The 19,464-nt window shown below is 39.9% G+C and overlaps 1 protein-coding gene across 6 annotated transcripts in view; it reads right to left on the reverse strand.

Moving 5' to 3' along the window:
- The window catches only part of LOC113016662 (potassium voltage-gated channel subfamily H member 7-like), a 79,796-nt gene that overhangs the window by 29,425 nt on the left and 30,907 nt on the right, over positions 1 to 19,464 (reverse strand). For 3 of the 6 annotated variants that reach the window (XM_026159652.1, XM_026159653.1, XM_026159657.1), the window contains exons 4-7: positions 9,102 to 9,581; positions 8,474 to 8,494; positions 7,721 to 7,744; positions 6,825 to 7,039 (exon numbers count right to left, since the gene is read on the reverse strand). In XM_026159652.1, the coding sequence (XP_026015437.1) occupies positions 6,825 to 7,039; positions 7,721 to 7,744; positions 8,474 to 8,494; positions 9,102 to 9,581 (740 nt within the window). The remainder of the gene's footprint in view (positions 1 to 6,824; positions 7,040 to 7,720; positions 7,745 to 8,473; positions 8,495 to 9,101; positions 9,582 to 19,464) is intronic. The other 3 variants (XM_026159654.1, XM_026159655.1, XM_026159656.1) reach the window with 3 other exon arrangements.

A 19,464-nucleotide genomic window follows, 5' to 3' on the forward strand; every position in this document is an offset into this window, starting at 1 on the left:
ACAAAAGACTTTACATTGCAGACTGATGCTTCTGAAAGAGGTTTGGGAGCAGTGCTTCTGCAGGGACCACCAGAGGATCGACATCCTGTCGCCTACATCAGCCGTAAGCTGCTACCAAGGGAGAGCCGCTACGCAACGGTTGAGAAGGAAGCCTTGGCCATTAAATGGGCACTTGACTCTTTCAAGTATTATTTGCTGGGAAGAGAATTCATCCTTCAAACTGACCACAAAGCCCTGCAGTGGCTGGAGAGAATGAAAGACACTAATGGGAGAATCACCAGGTGGTATCTGGCTATGCAGCCATACCGGTTTAAGATTCACTATATCCCTGGTAAAGACAACACCATTGCTGATTACCTCTCTCGCTGCCTGATGGAAGATCCAGAAGTGGGGGGGTGTGTGATGGCCAAACCCATGGCCACACTCTAAAGTCGGTAACTTTTGTATTTTCATTCTTCATTTTGAACATAGTAATACATTTTAGTTTCCAATAACTTTATTGATTGGTTTGGATACATTTGTTCTATTTGTAAGCGCGCACATTAAGTTTACTTATGTATTCATACTACTTCATTTCTTTGCTTTCTGACTAACCTTTGTCTTTTTATTTTCTTACCTGCCATCATCACTGGGAGTTGCTGGACAAAAGATGGTAGCCAGGGTTTGAAACCATTAAATACAAGGGAAGATAATTGGACCACACCACCACTTCCTGCTGAAGGGGGGGAATGTGTGTTTTCTTTACTTTAAAAACAAAGTATTTGTATTTAATTAAATATTTGAGTTTAGGGTTTAATGGGGTTTTTGGTTTTCTTCTTTAGTGTTTAGTTTATTAACAAACTAGATTGTACTGCATTGTTTGTGATTTATGATTGTGTTTTGTTTGTTACCCCTCATGTGTCACAATGGTCTGATCAGCCATTATATATACCCTTGTATGTCATTTCATGTTTAGGTCAATTATGTACGTTTGGGCAGTCATTTGGTTTGTTAAGGTTGCAGTCTTTGCCTGAGTTCAGTTTTGTTTCTTTGACCTCTTTTATGAGCTCAACATTTATTAGTCTTGTAAATATAATTTTTGGGGGTTAAATAAATGGAAATTATATTTTTCTAATAATTCCTGGGCTCCTCCTGTTTTTCAACTCGGTCCATCACACTGGGAGAAGCTTTCAATTTCTATTTCTGTTTTACGACACCATCAGCAATATTTTCAGAGTGAAGGGTCAGGCGAAAGGATTAAAATTTTAACTACATGGACATTTCAAAGAGTCTGTAAGTAGATTTGCATCACAGGAAATACAGGATGAGCATTGTTTTTGATTAAGAGTCAGAACTTATTATTTGCCACTTTGAGTCTCTACTTTGTGAAGGTGCAACAAATCTAAGAACTGCATGCACTTAACAATCTTAAATATGCTCTGTTTTTTGAGAAATTTAGTTAAATACAAGAAAATTTGAAAATATTTACACTAAGCGTTTGCATGTCTGCTCTCTTACATTGCTGGGCATGCTAGTAAGTGGAATTGCATACAGTCATGGTGATAACTATCAGTACATATTAAAAATCAACTTGTCCTTAGCAGCTCTTAAAGTAAGGTAAATATAAAGTTAGATGAATAATTATTAAGCTAAAATGAAGAAGCGGTGTGCTAAAAATTATAGTACACAATGTCCACAGTTTGGACTGAGAAGAAAGACGGTTTGGAGTAAAGGAGGCCATTTACGTCCACTGTGACAAACCATCGAGGTGACCTCTAGAGCTCATATGACGGTGGGTTCGGTTGATGCCTTGTAATGTTAGCGGTTTCACACCTTTGTTCTGGAGGGGGTAATGACCCCGCCTTTTTTCACATCTTGGTTCATGTGATAACCCGCATGATTAATAGTGGGTCATTGACCCTCAGCACCACCCCCAAGGTGTTGGTTTACGGCAGGGGTAGGCAACTCCAGGCCACGAGGGCCGGTGTCCTGCAGGTTATAGATGTGTCCTTGAGCAAGCACAGCTGATTTAAATGGCTAAATGACCTCCTCAACATGTCTTGAAGTTCTCCAGAGGCCTGGTAATGAACTAGTTGTTTGATTCAGGTGTGTTGATCCAGGGTGATATCTAAAACCTGCAGGACGCCCTTGAGGCCTGGAGTTGCCCACCTCTGGTCTGAGGGTTAAGGGTTAATTTCCTGGGACTCTCCATCAGTTGTTTTAAAACTGAAGAAGCCTCTGATGACAGGAGGGATATCTTCACTATCCTAAAGAAGTCACTGTGGCTCAAGTTTTAAAAAAGTTTAGTTTTAATTAAGTTTGAAATCAAATTTGCTATGAAAAAGACAAACAGGCTACGAGAAACAGAAGAAAACAGACGAAGGTGCATGTGATCTGTCAACCCCACATGAAAAAAACAAAACAAAACTCCTGATTATCCAACATCTGTGGGAGAGTGCCAAGAAATTAGACTGTAAGTGATAACATCCTAGCAATGACATGCCATATTTTATGAAAGATAATTTAGGATAAGATGAGATAAGGAATACTGGAATATGTTTAAATGAAGGTTAAAGCCTACATCAATGTTACAGAGCACATGGAAAACAAATGGCCACAAACCTCGTTGAACTAAAGTAATGATGTAAACAGGTAACTGCTGCTAAAGGTGGTTCTACAAGATACTGAATCATGGGGTGTACTTAGTTTTATTTTGGCTTTGATATCATAAAGACAACATGTAATAAGTCATCAATTGTTAATCTGAAATTGTAAGACCTGATAAGGACCTTTTTAATAATGCCCTTATACGTAAAGCCGTGGAATTAACAAAATGTATATTTTCTTTAGATTAGGTCAAGTAAAATTCAAAAGAAAAGACTTATCGCTGTGTGAATAATGCAGCTGTACATCATATAGATTCAGATGTAATGCACTTCACCATTATCTGTCATCCACAAGAACATCTTGCACATTACTTTAGGCATGATTTCCAATAAATAAATACTTCTCCAGTGCCTGTTTACAGAAACTCTTAAAATTGAAGCTTCAGTTGAGGGAGTGATACCTTTTATTATTATTATTTGTAAGAATATTGTTTATAAGAACAGAAACTGAACATATCAAACCAAAATAAAATGACGATGCATCAACTGCATATAGAAAAATAAGAGCATGCATAAATGTCAAAATGTATCATCAAGACTGGAGGTATAATCCATTCCGGCAAGCCTGAATGTCAACATAATTATCTCTGTTATTGCAGTCACCATATAAACTACAGAACCTAATAGCTTTTAACATGAATATTAAAGCAGCGTCATGGGACTTTTTTCAGATAAGAGTCTCAGTGACTTGGAGGTAATTATAGGTGCAGGCAGGGGTACAGCTATTCATCTAAGTGTTCAACACTTCAATAGCTACAAATTTTCATTTTCACTGCTGATTATGGCAGAGGGGGTAGGTTTGATGGGTGGGTGTGCAGGTAAATTGCATGCACTACAAAGGCAAAGATACAATTATGATGTGATGTATGTGAGTGAGCACGAGAATGAAACAAGAAGGGAGGGCCTTAAGTGACTTTATTTTGTCATTCATCATATTTTTCATTGCTCCTCTATCGGTGCCCTGTCACCCCTCTATTCTAACCATTGTAACTGGGGAGGTAGGACCGGAGAACAGAAGGATGACGTATAGCACAATGTGGCGTGGTATTAATAATTGAATTGGTTATTAAAAACCCCATCCCTCTGGGAGGAGGGTTAAACGCTTTTACCCTCTGATATGGGATAACCTTTGAAATCGATCAGAAACCAAAGGACAGGCAAAGGGAATGCGCTCTAATATTCATCAAGCTGCCACTTCATTAAAGCTGGATGCTTAAAGTGATGGTTTTAACTCAGAGTTTAATTACTGTTGACTCTGAAATAACACCTTAGATTCCCATTCTTGTAAAATGATTTCTGTTAGGAAGGAGTATAAATGTTGAGAAAAGCTGACACTTGCTGTACCGAGGACGATTGTGGCCCGATCGCTCACATGATCCCACAACCTGCTGGTAATCCTGAGAAAGTTGGTTGATTTGTCAGAGTGACAGTTCTAGATCAAAGTGTTGTAGACATCTGTTTCTAAATTAATGATCCCATCTTAATTATTTAACCTGGTTACAGTAGCCATGTGCACTTGGTCAAATGAACTCTTTCTTGCTGGTTAATGGAAAGCACATTCTGTGTGTGTCTCGGTCTCAAGCACAAATAAACATTAGCTCTCCCCTCTTCTGGTTTTTCTGGTCTGCACAGTGCACACTGAGATATCATTTAGAAGTACATAGACCGTTATTTGACTCAAGATTCCACCTCAGATAACCGGAAGAAGTATAAACTGCTAAGATGCGGTCATTTGAGCCTCATATGGGGATGAGCCACACGTAGGGCTGTTCGATATAACGATATATATCGGATGACGATATAAAAACGTCTATCGTTTCATTTTACACTATCGTTTGTTTCGTGGTGTTGCAAAATAAACTGTTTACGGCAATATTTTTTCATCGTTTTGATGGTCACTGTAGTGGCTATATTAATTTCTTAAAGTTCTCTCTTTCTCTTATATTTTATATAACCACACTACTGACGGACAAGCGCATGTTTTTATGCGTTGTGGTTAGCAACAACTACGGAGCCCCGCTGGGGACATGGGAGAAAAAAAAATTAAGACAGACTTTTGTAAACTCGGGATCTCGCAAAACTTTTGCAACGACCTTTCACAATAAAGCTCAAGATCCTGTTGAGACTTTTCCAAAAAAAATGGATCACGTGAAAGAGCAGATTATTTACGGATGAGAATTAAAAAAAGAGCCGCCAGGTGCTAAAAAATAAACCTTAGACTCAAACGTTAGAACAGGCTTTTCCCCGCAGCACGCCGTGTAATAAATACTCACAAAGAAAACGGCGGCCTTTACAACTTGTGTCTAAAAATGTATAGTTTCATGCATCGGTTGAAACACTCGACTCCAGCTACATGGCGCGCAGCTGGAAACACTTCCCGCAAGTCGAGCTGCCCGAGATTCACAGAATTTACAGAAAATGTTACATTTTTGTGATTTATATCGTTATCGGGACGATAGAATTCTTATATCGGGGTATGAGATTTTGGTCATATTGCACAGCCCTAGCCACACGTGCACTGAGAAGTTCAAAATGTAATAAACAGCCTGTGAGGTGCAAGTCTGCTTTCCTTTTTAGCTGATCAGTTTCCTGGGTGAAGCCACCATCTGGCTGCAGTACCTGTGAGGTGGCCAAGGCCAACAGAGAGTGTATCTGTTCAGATGCTTTAATTATAACTTCAAATAAACTCTGATGAGTTCAAAGTTGCTTTCAAGACATCTTCTGTCACTTGGTTGTCAAAGTCAGGTGTCCAGAAACCCGCTTACCAATCTAAGCTGTAAAGGAAAGTGATAGGATAGGAAAAGTATATTTTACAGTTATATTCTAGGAAGTATGAAGCTTCTTGATGCTTTCACCACTCTCATGCAGCAACTCTTCTGAGGTGTTGTATTCTACCACATGTTACCCAAGTCAATTAAAACCATATTAAGCCCTCTCTTACTTTGCACTTGTGTGAGAGGACATTGTGCCATTCTGTGGTCCCTCTGCCTCTAGCGTCAGTGTAAGGCCTGCAGCTGAAATTGGCTTTGAGCGCAAACAGGGGTCAGTTTCTGTGTCCTCTATCTGTTACACCATTAATTGGCAAAATGCAAAACTGAGACCTAATCAGTAGTTTCAAGCAGCACTGGCCTACTCCTAGGACTACATTAACTTATAGTTCCATGCCTCTCAGTCCTGGCAGGAAAGGTGAGAATGACCTCTTACACTGTTCGTAACTCTAGAAATATAGCCTGAGCTCTGGATGCTGTCTGACAGCTGTAAGAGAACACTTGGCTATAGACACCTCCAATGCTTTACGTATCAGATCCCTTGAATTTCAGTTAATCATCCTGATGCTGACTGAGGGCATTTGGGAGTGTGCATGCAATCTGCTGATAAAGTGCTCAATCTGTCCAAGTCTGATTTGTGATGATCATAAATGATAATATGATGAACATTATATTAGAATTCTAATATCTCACTGTTCTCCAGTCTGCACAGACTTTATTATTAAAATCATTACAAATAAATACAGACTAAGGGCCCAAGACATTTCAGTCTATTCCTGATTTTTTGAGTAGTCCTATTTATGTTGTTATTCTTATTGCAGTGCTGCCTCTGTTTGTTTGGGTGATACATTTGTTTTTATTTTATGTAGGCAAAATCCTTGAAATTACTACTTGTTTCTTCAAGAATGAAAACAGTGATGTAGTATGTTTTATTCCCTTCGCACTGTCCATAACAGTTTGAAGACCCAAATTCATGAGTCCTCAGATGACCAAACACACAGCAAGCACTGTTTAACTGAGGTTGGATAATTCCAAAGGAACAAGGTAATCCAAAAACTAAAACTGGCCTGAGCAATATATGAAAACCACACAGTGGAAAAGCACTGGCATCAAAGGCAAGGGGATGAACACAGCCAGAGAACATACGTAATCAGACAGACTGTCAACTATCAATAGGAATACAGGACTATAAATAAATAGAAAGAATAGAAACTCACAAGGCACAAGTGAAGAAAATGAGGCTGACAGGATGTAAATCCAATGAAAACATTTTTGTTGCGTTTGCAGGTCTCACAGGTAGTATTATTGTTATTTTAAGGATCCAACAGATCATTTTATGCCTGTAATTCTAAATTACAGGCCCTCAATTTTTCTCCCCATTCACAAACTTGAAACTGGCTCACGTCCTTACCTGTGTGACTTTGTCTGTGACATTGTGAGTGCGATCTTTGACTTTTGGGGCGATGATAGTTTTCTCAGAGGATGGAGGGGAGGGGCACTTCTTATCATTGTTTGCCTCTGAGAAGTTGAGCGTGATCAGGGGAATCTTGTTGATGGTGGAGTACTTGTTGAGGTTGGAGTCGGAAGTTGAGCCAAGCAGGCTTGATTTGATTTGGCTGAGTGGTCCTGAAAAAAGAGCAAGGCAGAGGGTGGGTGTTATTATTAGAAGATGCCGTATCTTGTTTTATAGCTGGGCTCTTGTTGATCTGTTATGCACTGTCAGTAGTGTTTATTTGGAAGTAGTTGCGACATGGGTAGTGAGCATGGAGTGATTCCTAGTTTTGGAGTGACTTCAACCACAACACAATACCGAGAATACAAAAGATGCTGAAATATAAACTGTACAGCCTTTCAGAGCCTCTCATTAAAACATAATGAACAACACTGTTGGTGAATAAACAGAATGATTTAATGTGCAATCAGAGAGTGCAAGTTCCCATAGTTTGCCAAATCTAGTGCAGTGAACTCACTGTATAGATAAAATTATGTAGTATGATCAGTGAACACTTTGTATGTAGAACACAATCATATTAAAAACGGAACTGTGCGATAGCGCTAAACAAACTGACATGTGGCCCAATGAGAGTGAGAAAAGTGAAAACAAGAAGTTTGCTAATTCAGCTGCGTGAACCAGCAGAGGAAGGATACACTGCCCACCCCATAAAGCACAGTGATTGAGAGTCAAGGACAGAGAAACAGACAGTTGAGGATGAAAGAGTGCATGCGCAGCTTCAATACATGCCACAGTCAGGATACATCAAAGCCGTCATAAAAAAACAACTGAAAAGAAAAAAGCTGAAGCCATACCCCCAGCCATCCAGGAGCGAGATACTAGCCAACCAGGAGAGAGAAGAAATAGGAGGTAAAGGAGAAAGTGGGATTATGGAAAGGTGTTTGGGACGTTGGGTCAGTAGTCTCGGGTACAAGCATATCAATAATGTGGCATTACTAGTAAATAGAGCTTGACAGGGGCTCTATCAGTAAACCTTTAGAGGATTAAAAAGGGCAGACTATGATGCTAATGTTGCTATTAATGTGTATTCCATTTGATTACAAAGAGCATATGACTTTTAAAGAACCTGGTTGAATATGTACTGTACTATGCATTCAACATAGCACTGCAACAGTTCAATTAAGCATGTAAACAGTCAGGTTTCTTTCCATTCACAAAGACAAGATCCAGAGCTTGCACACAAGAAAGCAAAGGTTAAAGACAGTAGGAGGCATCATTTCTTAAGCATTAATTTATCCTCTTCAATGAACAACAAGCAGGAGAGAAGTTTAATGTGCTGCTTCCATGCAAGCATGTGCAGAGGTTACTGTGTTTTCTTTTTAGTGAGCACTTACAGAGGCTGGCTAGGTTTAGGCAGGTCGTGTAGTCATTTAGTGTCTTTCGAGGCCAAAGAACTTACAAACACAGTCATCTGCTGAGGCATTTGCATACAACATGAACCTTTTGTGGGAAAACTCATGCAACAAGCAGGCTTTGACATGTACACGTGTATCATTAGACATGCTGCTATTCACGATCTGAAAATGCAGCAGGTTGCCGTTAGTTACCTTTGATATTGCGACCATTATCTGTGAAGGTGGCAACAGAGTGGGGGAGAAGACAGAAAAAGGGGAGTGGAGGTGAGAGAAGAATTTGTGGGTGTCTATGATGATAAATGGGGGTTGCCGTTAACGACCCGCTACTGTCCCTGTGAACAATGCATTACAGGGAAGTAGATGTATTAAATGTATCTAAATAGGAATTAGAGGCAATTGGAGGAGACTGATTGAGCTGCAGGAAACAGGACCAGTATGGGTCACTCCTACCCTCAACCAAATGAGGACCAAAAGGTGGAAGATCAATACCACAGATTATAGATGTGACCATCTACTGAGGATTCACTAGAACCCCACATAGCTGATATTTTAGGACGACAGTCTTAGTAATTGATTAGATCTGTAAATAAAATATCAATTACATTTGTTTCTTTCTTATATCACATCAATTCAACAAATCAATAAACAAGACATCATCAACCAGTGCTGTGCACTTTGCAGTTTAATGTAAACTAATGTAAACTTTGTTTACCAGTTTAAAGCATTTAAAATAAATACAAAGTGATTATTAAGTAATACCATATATACAGTTCAGCAACTGTTGATGCATATCTGAAAATGTATAAAAGGACACTCTTACCTTCACTGGCATGCCGGTCCCTGAACACCATCTTAGAGTTGGACCCAAAGCCTTCCATGTCATGTACAGAAGAGGCCCTGCGAATACTGCACATACTCTCTCTGGAGGCAGTTGGAGTAAGGCCTGGGATTGATGGAGCTGCAATAAGCGTTTCCTCTTGGCTCTGGTTTTTTGTCTGGGCAACGGCCTGGTCCGGGTACATCCGGTCCCAGGGGCCTTTAGGCGACGAGTGGTCCAAAGGCTCAGACACAGGGGTTGAGCAGTGGCTGGGGCCGATGAGGGCACGGGTGTCATTGGCGTAAGAGGGACTGCAGCTCTCTCGAGTGGTGGGAAGTTGGTAGTCGCGTGTTGCTACTGAGCCGTCACTGTAGCGAGGAGAGTCTACCATGACGGCATCAGGGTCTTCCTGGGGCAGGGACTGCTTGCTGATTCCCAGGAGAGGTAAGGCTGGGAGACGGAAACGAAAGAATCTCCCTTTCCCTGACAGAAAACAAGAGAAAAATCAATAAGAACAAGTGGTCGCACTGCCTCTGTTTCTCCTATATTGTTCCACACTTATGCCACCAAGATAATATTTTTTTATAATAAGAATATGAATAACAACACTGACAAAGCGTCTCAATTCTGATTAGCACATGTTTTTATACAGCGCCAAATCACAACAACAGTTGCCTCAAGATTCTTTATATTGAAGTAAAAGACCCTAAAGAGGGTAAGACTTTTATTCTGAAACACAAAACTGGTATACCCCAATCCCCTTCGAAGCCTTCTCCAAAACCGCAGCTCAATTAATGTCCAAGCCATTCACCTTTATCTACTAAAACACTGTCAAACCTCAAATGGGAACGTGGGCCCAGTGAGTGAAATAAGATTTAAATTTCCAGCATATCAAATTTCACTTGCTGAGTAATCCTCACCTTTAAAAATAATCTCTCATCTGCTTCCCCGCTCCTCTCTTTCATACATCTGCACTCATCTTTCAGTGTTGTATATTTACAACAACTGTACATTTAGCTTGCAGACACTATTTGTGAGATGCTGCACAGAAACAATTTGTTTCTGCCAGCCAAATGTACAAATGTGTAGATATTTATTAAATCTGTTGAAAAAATCCATTTGAAATTACTTGACACTTAAAAAACCTTACTCAATTTAATCGTGATGCTGAGCGCCATGACAAAAACTTTATTTACATCTACACCATGAACGCATCATAGAAAAAAAAGAGATGTGTTCAAGGTGTAAGCACGTTGTGGGATTTCATTTTCTTATTACTGAGCAAGAGGTAAACCCAGTCTAGCTATGGACAGAATGGGGACTGCCCATTCAATCATATCTATTATCCACCTGATCAAAGGTAAAGTAAAAAAAACTTTTAAAAAAGTAAAGTAATTTGAGTTTTTCTTCAGGGAGTGACAAAAATAGCCCAGAAAATATGAGTATTGTTGCAAATTTTATCTCTAACCTTTAGCTTCTATTAATGGATTGGAACAAAATATTCTTGCATAGATTTGTTTCTGTCAAGCAGGGAACGCCTGAGGACAATTGATATCACATTTAATGTAACTGATCCACTCAATTAGTGTGAAGACTATTTGACTGTAGTCACACCCAAATAGCATAAAAACAGAGAATACAGTGGATTTTAATGAACCCTGAGAGACACAACCCCCTGTGACCTTGCGGCGTGTTTTTACGGTGTGTTTATAAGAATACGTGCTTACATTCTTCAGCATCCCTGGTGATACCTCACATTTGTTTGCCAGCATCACTGAAAAGCCTACCAACACAGCTTTCTTAAAAAGACCCTGGCAGATCAACACAAGTGCTTGCTCTGCCTCAGGCACAAGTTCAGGCTTCAGTTTCCTTCAATTATTCATAAGGGAGGACATTTGTGGAAATACTATAGTGTGATGTGTAGTAGGGCTGAACGATTATGGAAAATAATCTAATTGCGATTTTTTGCCCCAATATTGCGATTGCGATGCGATATGCGATTATTTTTTAAGGTCTTTGTCTTCTGTATTATTAAACAAAGACAAGCAATACATCATATAGTATGGCCAATACTATATTACATTAATTTTAAACTGTTCTTTCCTGGAAGACAGACCTCTGTTATGATGACATGAGGTGATGCATGAATTGATGACTGACATTTTTATTTAACTTCTTCAATCACAACAGTATATTTGAACATACACAATAGTTTATTTTTAGCTTACAAACATCTGAGCATAAAGTGCTGACAAGGAACCCTGGTGTAAACATTAAAATGAAAGTCAGTACAATGTGCAGATTGCAGAAATATACATAAACAAAATCAGTGGCTTTACCACACTCAGTTTTTCGACATCTGTGAACTACTAGACAGTCATTCAATTAAAAAATAATATTAAATAAATAAAACTAATAAATAAAAAATACACACATCTTACTGATCTCTGCAGTCAGTAACATTACACATAAAGTGCAAACATAATAGCAATTGTATAAACACACACACAAACACGCCTTTAAAGTTTAAAGGCGTGAAATTGGACGGTCTAGCCTTCTGATTAGCGTCACCGCTGTCTCGGTGGAGTTTAATAAACTCGGCCGTCTGCTTCTTGCTATCTAAAATATAACCAGACACTGGCGTAAATTCTCGACTGTCTCATACTTCTGTTTAATAAGTTTTCTGTTTGACGTTTAGTCAGCTGTGTGAAAACCAAGGAGGAACCCACCCGGGGGATTAATAAAGTTTTATTTTATCTAATCTAATAACTTTAATCTCAGCCAAACCGATTTACTCATGAACAAACAAAACACTGAAAAAAGCCCAACAATAACATTTTTAGGTTGTCTAAGTGACTTATATATTACGTTTAACCCGAGCAGCGAAACTCCGCGGTGATCTGAAAATGATGTGCCGGGAGTTGTGCCGTTCTCGGCCGCATCAGTAACCCTCGAGCTCCCGGCTAGCTGTCGAGCTGGTGGGTAGCAGACGCCTCTGAAAACGTCGAAGCACTTTTGTAAATATGGGATATCTTGATAAACCGAGCAGATATTTGATGTTTACACAACTACTTTCTCGCCTGAAAATATTTTAAAAGTTTATTTTGTGACCCAGAAAGATTAGTATGAGTAATTTTAAAACTTAGTAGCGGCCGCCATTGTTGGAAACTGGAGTTTGGCTGGGCCGCGCTATGAATTCTGGGATATGGTAGTAATTTGGACAGCCTTCGGCGCGTCGCTGTGACGTAATCGGTCTACAAATGCGGCCTCAGGAGGATGCAGCCCATGAATTTGGACATGTCCAGAGTATAATCGCAGCCTTTGCGGTTAGAAAATTGCACTTGATCATGTCGCAATATTATCGCAAATGCGATATATCGTTCAGCCCTAATGTGTAGAAGAGTCAGTCTTATAGGAGATTACAGAGAGTGCTTTAATGAGTGACTGATAGCTTCTGGAGAGATAGTAAAAAGTCATATTTCTGACCATATTGAAACATACGGCAGTTCTGAGGGATGATAGTATAACAATATAAGTTTACTGTAACGCTCCCCACCCCAAAGACACACACCATTCACACACACATTTACTTGGGTTGTACACTATATGCAAACACCATAAGACATGCTCAGACTTACAGGTTTTCACATACTGTATGCACTGCAAAGTCACCTGAACATATGCTATGCATATAACAATACTCTCTCAGCCTTTAGTCTTACTGCCATGGTGACACAGTGAAAATCAGTAAACACATCACATTATCATGTCTCCTTTGTATATTTTCTGCAGACAGCTACATTGTATACAACATACCGACATATGCAAATAGCGGAAAAGGTAAGGATGTATTCAGAAAAGTAGAATTAATGTTTGAGTGTTAGCAGGGAGCAGCCCGTCGCTTTATCTACCTCACTGCTTCTTCTACTGGGGTGAGACTGACAGGGAGGAGAGAGAAAAACTAACTTTAGACACAATGCCAATGTCTGTTTGGGTCAATGTGGTGTGTTTAAATTAAGTCTGGAGCCAGATGCTGATGCCAGAAGTGATCATCGGCATTTCATTTGAGATTCAGATTGGAAACTCCAATCTGGGATACCGTTCATATTCATCAGGATGAAAACAGGTTGAATCAGCATTCTCGTCTTTTAAAAGCGATTGTGAACAAAAGTCTGTTTCATGAGAGCTCAGTTCTATTTTTCTAATCACACCACTGTAATATTACAATACTAACATGTTAGACAATTAATTGTGAAGCATTTCACAATTTTAAGGGCCAACATTGACTGCTAAAAGTGACACGTTATGAAAATAATGAACAATATTACTTGCCTCCAATTATTGTGCATGGAGGATAAGTGGACAATGTATGCCACAGCTCCTTAAATTAGTTCGTAATTCAGTCACACAGTCAGCGTGTGGTGAGAAAATTGCATGTACATTTAATTGTGGCACTGAAAGAGCCAAACGTTTCATGGATATGTTGCCCTTTTTGTGACTGCTGTTACTGCATGTACTGTATGCGTCTCTTCCCTCTTTACCCCTCCCGTTCCCTCCCTGCAAAATCTCACTGGCAGCTTTACACAACCAGTACAGTGGCCCTTGTTGCTATGATACCAGATAGTAATATTTGCACTGAATATTAATTGGGTCCTCAGATCCCCATGTTGGGGAGTGAAACATCTTGATGTAATGTGAGCATCATTCAGAGATTACGTTAGAAGCAGAAAGAGAACAACAACCCTCCATGCTGTGGTAAACGCAGGACAAAAACGATGGTGTGTCTTTTTGTCTCTGTCTTTTGTTCTTGAGCTTTTGCTGACATTACATAAAAAAGAGAGTTGTACAGCAGTTAATGTGTTTGCTAAGTGATTTGAAAGCAGATTTCTTTCACCTTAAGAGTTGTTTTCCTAGACTTCCAGCACAGCCCTAGTATTACTCACATGCTCTAGAGCAGGGGTCGGCAACCTGCGGAGCCGCATGTGGCTCTTTAGTCCTTATACTGCAGCTCCGCGTGGTTTGGGAAAATATATTACAAGTATTTAGCTGAAGTGTATTTTTTGTATTCGTTCTTTTTAAACTTGTAGTTCTAAATTGGAAGATTATTGTGACATTGAAATATAAAAATAAAATAAAATTTTATTATTTTTCGTCGCTCAAAATAAGCGTCACAATCGCGGAAGCATCTTTCTTGTAGTCGTCGTTCCAACACAACAACAGTGTGTTTGTTTTGATTTGTAGACCCCGAAAATGGCGCCGCGCTCCCACAATGCATTGCGGCGTGACGTCAACTCCAAAGCCCTATACTCGCCAATATAAACAATATATACAGTGTTATCTTCATTTTAGATGTCAAAAAGTATTTGCGGCTCCCAGAGTTTTCTTTTGTGTGGAAACCGGGTCCAAATGGCTCTTTGGGTGTTAAAGGTTGCTGACCCCTGCTCTAAAGGATAACATTTGTATTTCTGCTGGGTCCCAACTTTGCTCTCTGCTTATTTATTACAGAGGAAATTAGCCTGAGTTGATAGTCAAGAGCTTTATTTTATTTATTTTTTAAGTCAGGCAGTTGCCATCGGCGTGTGAAAATATACCAGAGTGATAATCAGTAAAGGTCCCTGGCTGAATTTGAAATAGAAACACTATAGAAGTCAGTGATCAGTATAAAACCTCACAGAAAGAAAGTTCCCCTTGGGTGGGCTCCTGCTGGGTACTCAGGGTTCCTCCCGCAGTCCAAAGACATATGTTATATTCACTGGTCACTCTAAATTGGCTACAGATATAAAGTACACGAATTACTTAAACTGCGTGGACAAGGGTAGAAAAACAAGTAAAGAGGGAAACACTGAAAGCAAAGAAAGAAAGACTAAGACAGAGTCTTAGTAGCCCTGAAGGCTAATCCTGAATAAACTGAAAAGCCATTTCCCCAACAGGAATTTGATGAATCTTTCCTCCTGAGGAAAAAGATAGCTCATAAATAATTTCCCCCAGCTGCTCTTCACTTCCTAGGCTCATCACCACATTCCCCAATGCACATAAGCCAGTGTGGTTGGTTACAGAAAACTATAGTGCGACTAAATGCTAAAGACAACACATAGCGCCATCAATCCACTAAATCTGCAATTCCTTGCTCGTTTTTTCCTGAAACCTATTCTGAACCTCCTGTTGTTCTACAGTTATAAACACATCATGTGGTTAGATTAGATGCTGAGCTGTAGTGGAGAGCTCAAAATAAATAGTGTCCAACGTGAAAATCTGGTGTCTAATGTAGAGATAGTAAGGAGACAAGCAGAAACCATTGTAACCTTTCAGCAGCATCATTTTTCTAACTTGAGATGCCTAGCATAGACAGAATATTTAGAAGAAGAACTGATATAGGCCTGGGCAAAGTAAGATAAGAGGTGAGACAATTTTAGAGCTACTTTATTGTTCTAATATATCACAAGCAGACAATCTCACATTATAGGAATGAAGGTACCAACAGTCTTAAAAGACAACAAAACTGTGTGAGGCCTTGCTTCCCCTTATAACTTACAAAGTTCTACGCAGGTTCAGTGAAGATGAATATAATAGTTTTGGTTGTCAGGGTTACAACAAATGACTTTTTGTACACTGCAGTGAAGAGCACCTGGCACACCAAATCCACACACTACCTTCTCCAAATCGCCCTGCATGTCTTCACCACCTGCACTCATGTGAAAATGAAACACCTTTAATCTTGATTTTGGAATTAAATACAGTATCTGTTTGTTATTTTTTAAAGCTTTTATCTATGTGACATTTACAGTCACCCATAAGACAAAAATTACAAATTATTAACCATTCTCTAATTTTGATATCTGCTCTTGGAACCTACTGATTATTTTATAAAATAGGCCTCTGGTTCAAAAGTACAAGAAGCTCCAGTGATGATGTAAAGAACACAAACCTTTAGGCACACATATGCTTATTTGACCTGGATAAGTTTTTAGATTTGTCACACACAGCAGACTTAATTTGAACTGCATCTGTCAAATTTGTAGTGATCACATATTTTGTTCTGGTTTTAATAGTGTCAGCTCTCAATATACTGACAACATTTTCAACTATTCTGCTTCTCATCTTCCAAGTGATGCTCAGTGCTGAAGGAATTCCCTACTATTGCAACAATACTTATGAATTCATAAGAAACACAATACACAGCATAGTGAAATGAACCATTTTGCGCACATTTCTGTGTGAATTTTGTGAATCTGTTAGTGGCTCTTCTCTGCTGCATCAAAGCAATCCAAGTCGGTTGCAGAATGTATGACTCATCACTGGTTGACAGAGGGCAATTGATAAGCAGTGCCTAATGCATTCCTCAGATAGAGTCTAGATAACGCAATGCATGCATCATCTCCTCAGTAACAAGCAGTGTAAGGCTATTAATTAGAATAGTAACACTGTCTGTCTCACAGTCTTAAATTACATATTTAGCAGTTTTTTCATGAAAAATTCTGACAAAATTATTCATAATTTGTGAACATGACACAGGTTTCTAGAGTTTCTAGAGTTAAATGGATAAATAAACGAAGCACAAAGAAACCTATCCAGCATCGGGCCTTGACCCTATAAGCAAATCTGAACTATATCTGTGGAGGCACTCACTTAGATATTCAGACTGGAAACAGAGCTGGGAGAACTGCTATAGTGTTCAGACTGGGCCTTAGAAAAGTGAAATACGTTTCTAAGTGGGGGTGGGGGGTCATGGTTTGGTCCTGCCTTCGCTATTGTGGTTGATATGGGGGTAGGGACGGCCTTAGGGCATCTGGGGAGTCCCTGGGGACGTTTTCCCTGGAGGGCCTAACCCGGGGGATGTGGCCATGACCTGGTTAGGGGCTCTGGTGGCTCTTAGATGGTGTTTTCCTTGTGGCTGCGTACACCGGAGATGGGGGAGGGTCTGTGCTGGCGGACGTTGGTTACTGGCCTGGTAGCCTGGCTGCCCCTGGGTGGGTCCGGGACGGGTGTGGAGGCTTGGGGGTCTGGGGGTGCTCCCCCCCCGGTCTGGGGTGCTGGCTGGGCCTTGGGGGCTTGGGTTCTGGCTGTTGTGTCGCCGGCGCTGTGGGCAGGTTTTTTCAATGCACTTTAGAACAGCACACAGCAACACTACATATGAGCGGGCGTAGGGAGGTTTGGGGTCTGTTAGCCTGTTAGATCCCAATCTGACGGCCAGCACCTCCTCGCAACTGGGGGGCTGGGAGGAGGTGCTGGCTGTCAGATTGGGATCTGGGATGCGGGGCCTCCCTGCTACTGCAGATAAGCAGGTGGTCCGCTTGGTGCTGTATTTATTATGTTGCTCTTTTTTTGTTTGCTTTCCAGGTGATCCAGGTGTTTTGTTTGTTTTTCTTTCTTTCTTCCCCCCTTTCTCACCGTCGCTTGTCCCCTCTGTTTTTCTTTCTCTCCCTCTCTTTCTTTCATTCTTTCTCCCTGTCCTATCCCCCAGTCATGTCTGTCCCGTTTGTAGCAACCGAAAATAAAATAAATACATAATTATAATAAAGGTCAATCAAATGGACCAATATGGCAAGGCCATGATGATCCACTTGGTAAAATAAATCCGCTTGGCATCTTTCTTGGCCTTAAGACAACAATTCTGATGGCTAAAGATCCAAACAGGACAAAAAAAAAAGAAAAAAAAAGAAAAGTGAAATACGAGGGCCTTATCAGTCACATGCACAACAGCCAAACATGGCCCCCTGTCATACACACACGCACACAAAAGCTTGACTATAGCCTAAGCATGCACACTGTCATAGTATCATACATAAACATGTATATAAACTGTATGTAAAGAACATGCATTCACACGCCACATGAAGCAAGGCAGTCTGTTCGAGTCCTCGTTCAATTACACTAATCTGAGGTGACCTTTGGTCTTCACGATGCTGCTTTATATGTCACAGACAGAAAATGGGGAAAGTGAAAAACTTTAAAAAAAAAAAAGGCATCAAGAACACGTTCAAGAGCACAGCTGGGGAACGACATTATCCACTATTACACCGACAGCTCTGGGAAACCGAGGGACCCACAGCACTGCTCGAGTAGTTCATCAGGCCATCCTGAGCTATAATTGGTCCAGACCTTTGAAATGATAGCAGGCTAACACATAAGTGTCTGCTAAACGCTTGTGTCAACATGCCAAAGGAGCCATCTAGCTGGGAATTTCAGCAGCTGCCCTCGTGATTACTGCTGCTAGTACAGTTGCAAGATTAAAAAAAAAAAAAAGAAAGTGAAAATGTAGCAGTCAATATGGGGATAAAAGTACCCCAGAGGTGTTTTTGCAGTAGTCAAGAGTACATGCAAAGATTAGCTTAACATGTCTGGAAAAACAGAAATAAGTGCACCTGAAAAGGGAATGACAAAGAAATACATAAAGAAGAATATAGCCTGTACAGAGAAATAAATAGACAATCAGGGAATCAAGTGTAAAAATGCTGAAGTAGCCAAATAAAAGTATAACTAAGATGATTACAGTGTTTTGGTTCTGCGTCTGTGTCTGAGCTTTTTAACTTTCTAGTTATTTAAATATTCTATTTGGTCCCTGATTGGTCTAATGTGTTTGTGCTCATTGTAAACAGTTTGTGTTTTTGTTCGTCTTCTTTTTTTCTTTGTAAACTACATCCACAAATACTCAATAAAAATATTTTGAATAATGTGTTCATGCAGTGTTCTTGAGTCTGTTCTCCATGCCCTGCTGTTCATCCTTCCCACTGTTCCCCAGCTCTGTTGTTTCCTAGCCTTAGTGTGTTTTCAAGTTTAGGTTTCAAGTAGTTGCCATTTTCTTTGTACTTTACTTTTCATTTTTATTCAAATGTGTCATTAGCTTTCAACAAGTTGCTCACTTTTTGTTTATTTCAGTCTGACTGTCTTTGCATCTGGTATTTGAGTTCTCACACTCCACTCTGCATGACATACAATTTAAACTGGTAGCTGATAACATCAAGAAACAGGCAAAATTTCTTCTGACACAACGCATTTGTGCTAAATTGAGTCATCTTAAAAGTAGAGAGAGTATCTGTCTCCCAAATAGGAGCTGATTCCTTAGTAGAGGGGCCTGATAGCTGAAGAGTATGCCTCCTATTCTACTTTTACAAGCTCTAAGCACTACAAGTACAAGTACTACAAGCCAGCAGTCTGACAGAGAAGCGCTCTGTTAGGATAATAAGACACTATGACATCTTTAAAACATGCTTAGATTCTAAATTTAACAGGGAGTCAACGGAAAGAAGCTAATATGGGAGAAATATAGTCTCTCTTTTTAGTCCCAGTTAGTACGCTCACTGCAGTATTCTGGATCAACTGAAAGCTTTTCAGAGAGCTTTTAGAGGGACCTGATATTAGCTTTTTA

Source organism: Astatotilapia calliptera, chromosome 23, assembly GCF_900246225.1.
Source record: "Astatotilapia calliptera chromosome 23, fAstCal1.2, whole genome shotgun sequence".
Taxonomy (NCBI): Eukaryota; Metazoa; Chordata; class Actinopteri; order Cichliformes; family Cichlidae; genus Astatotilapia; species Astatotilapia calliptera.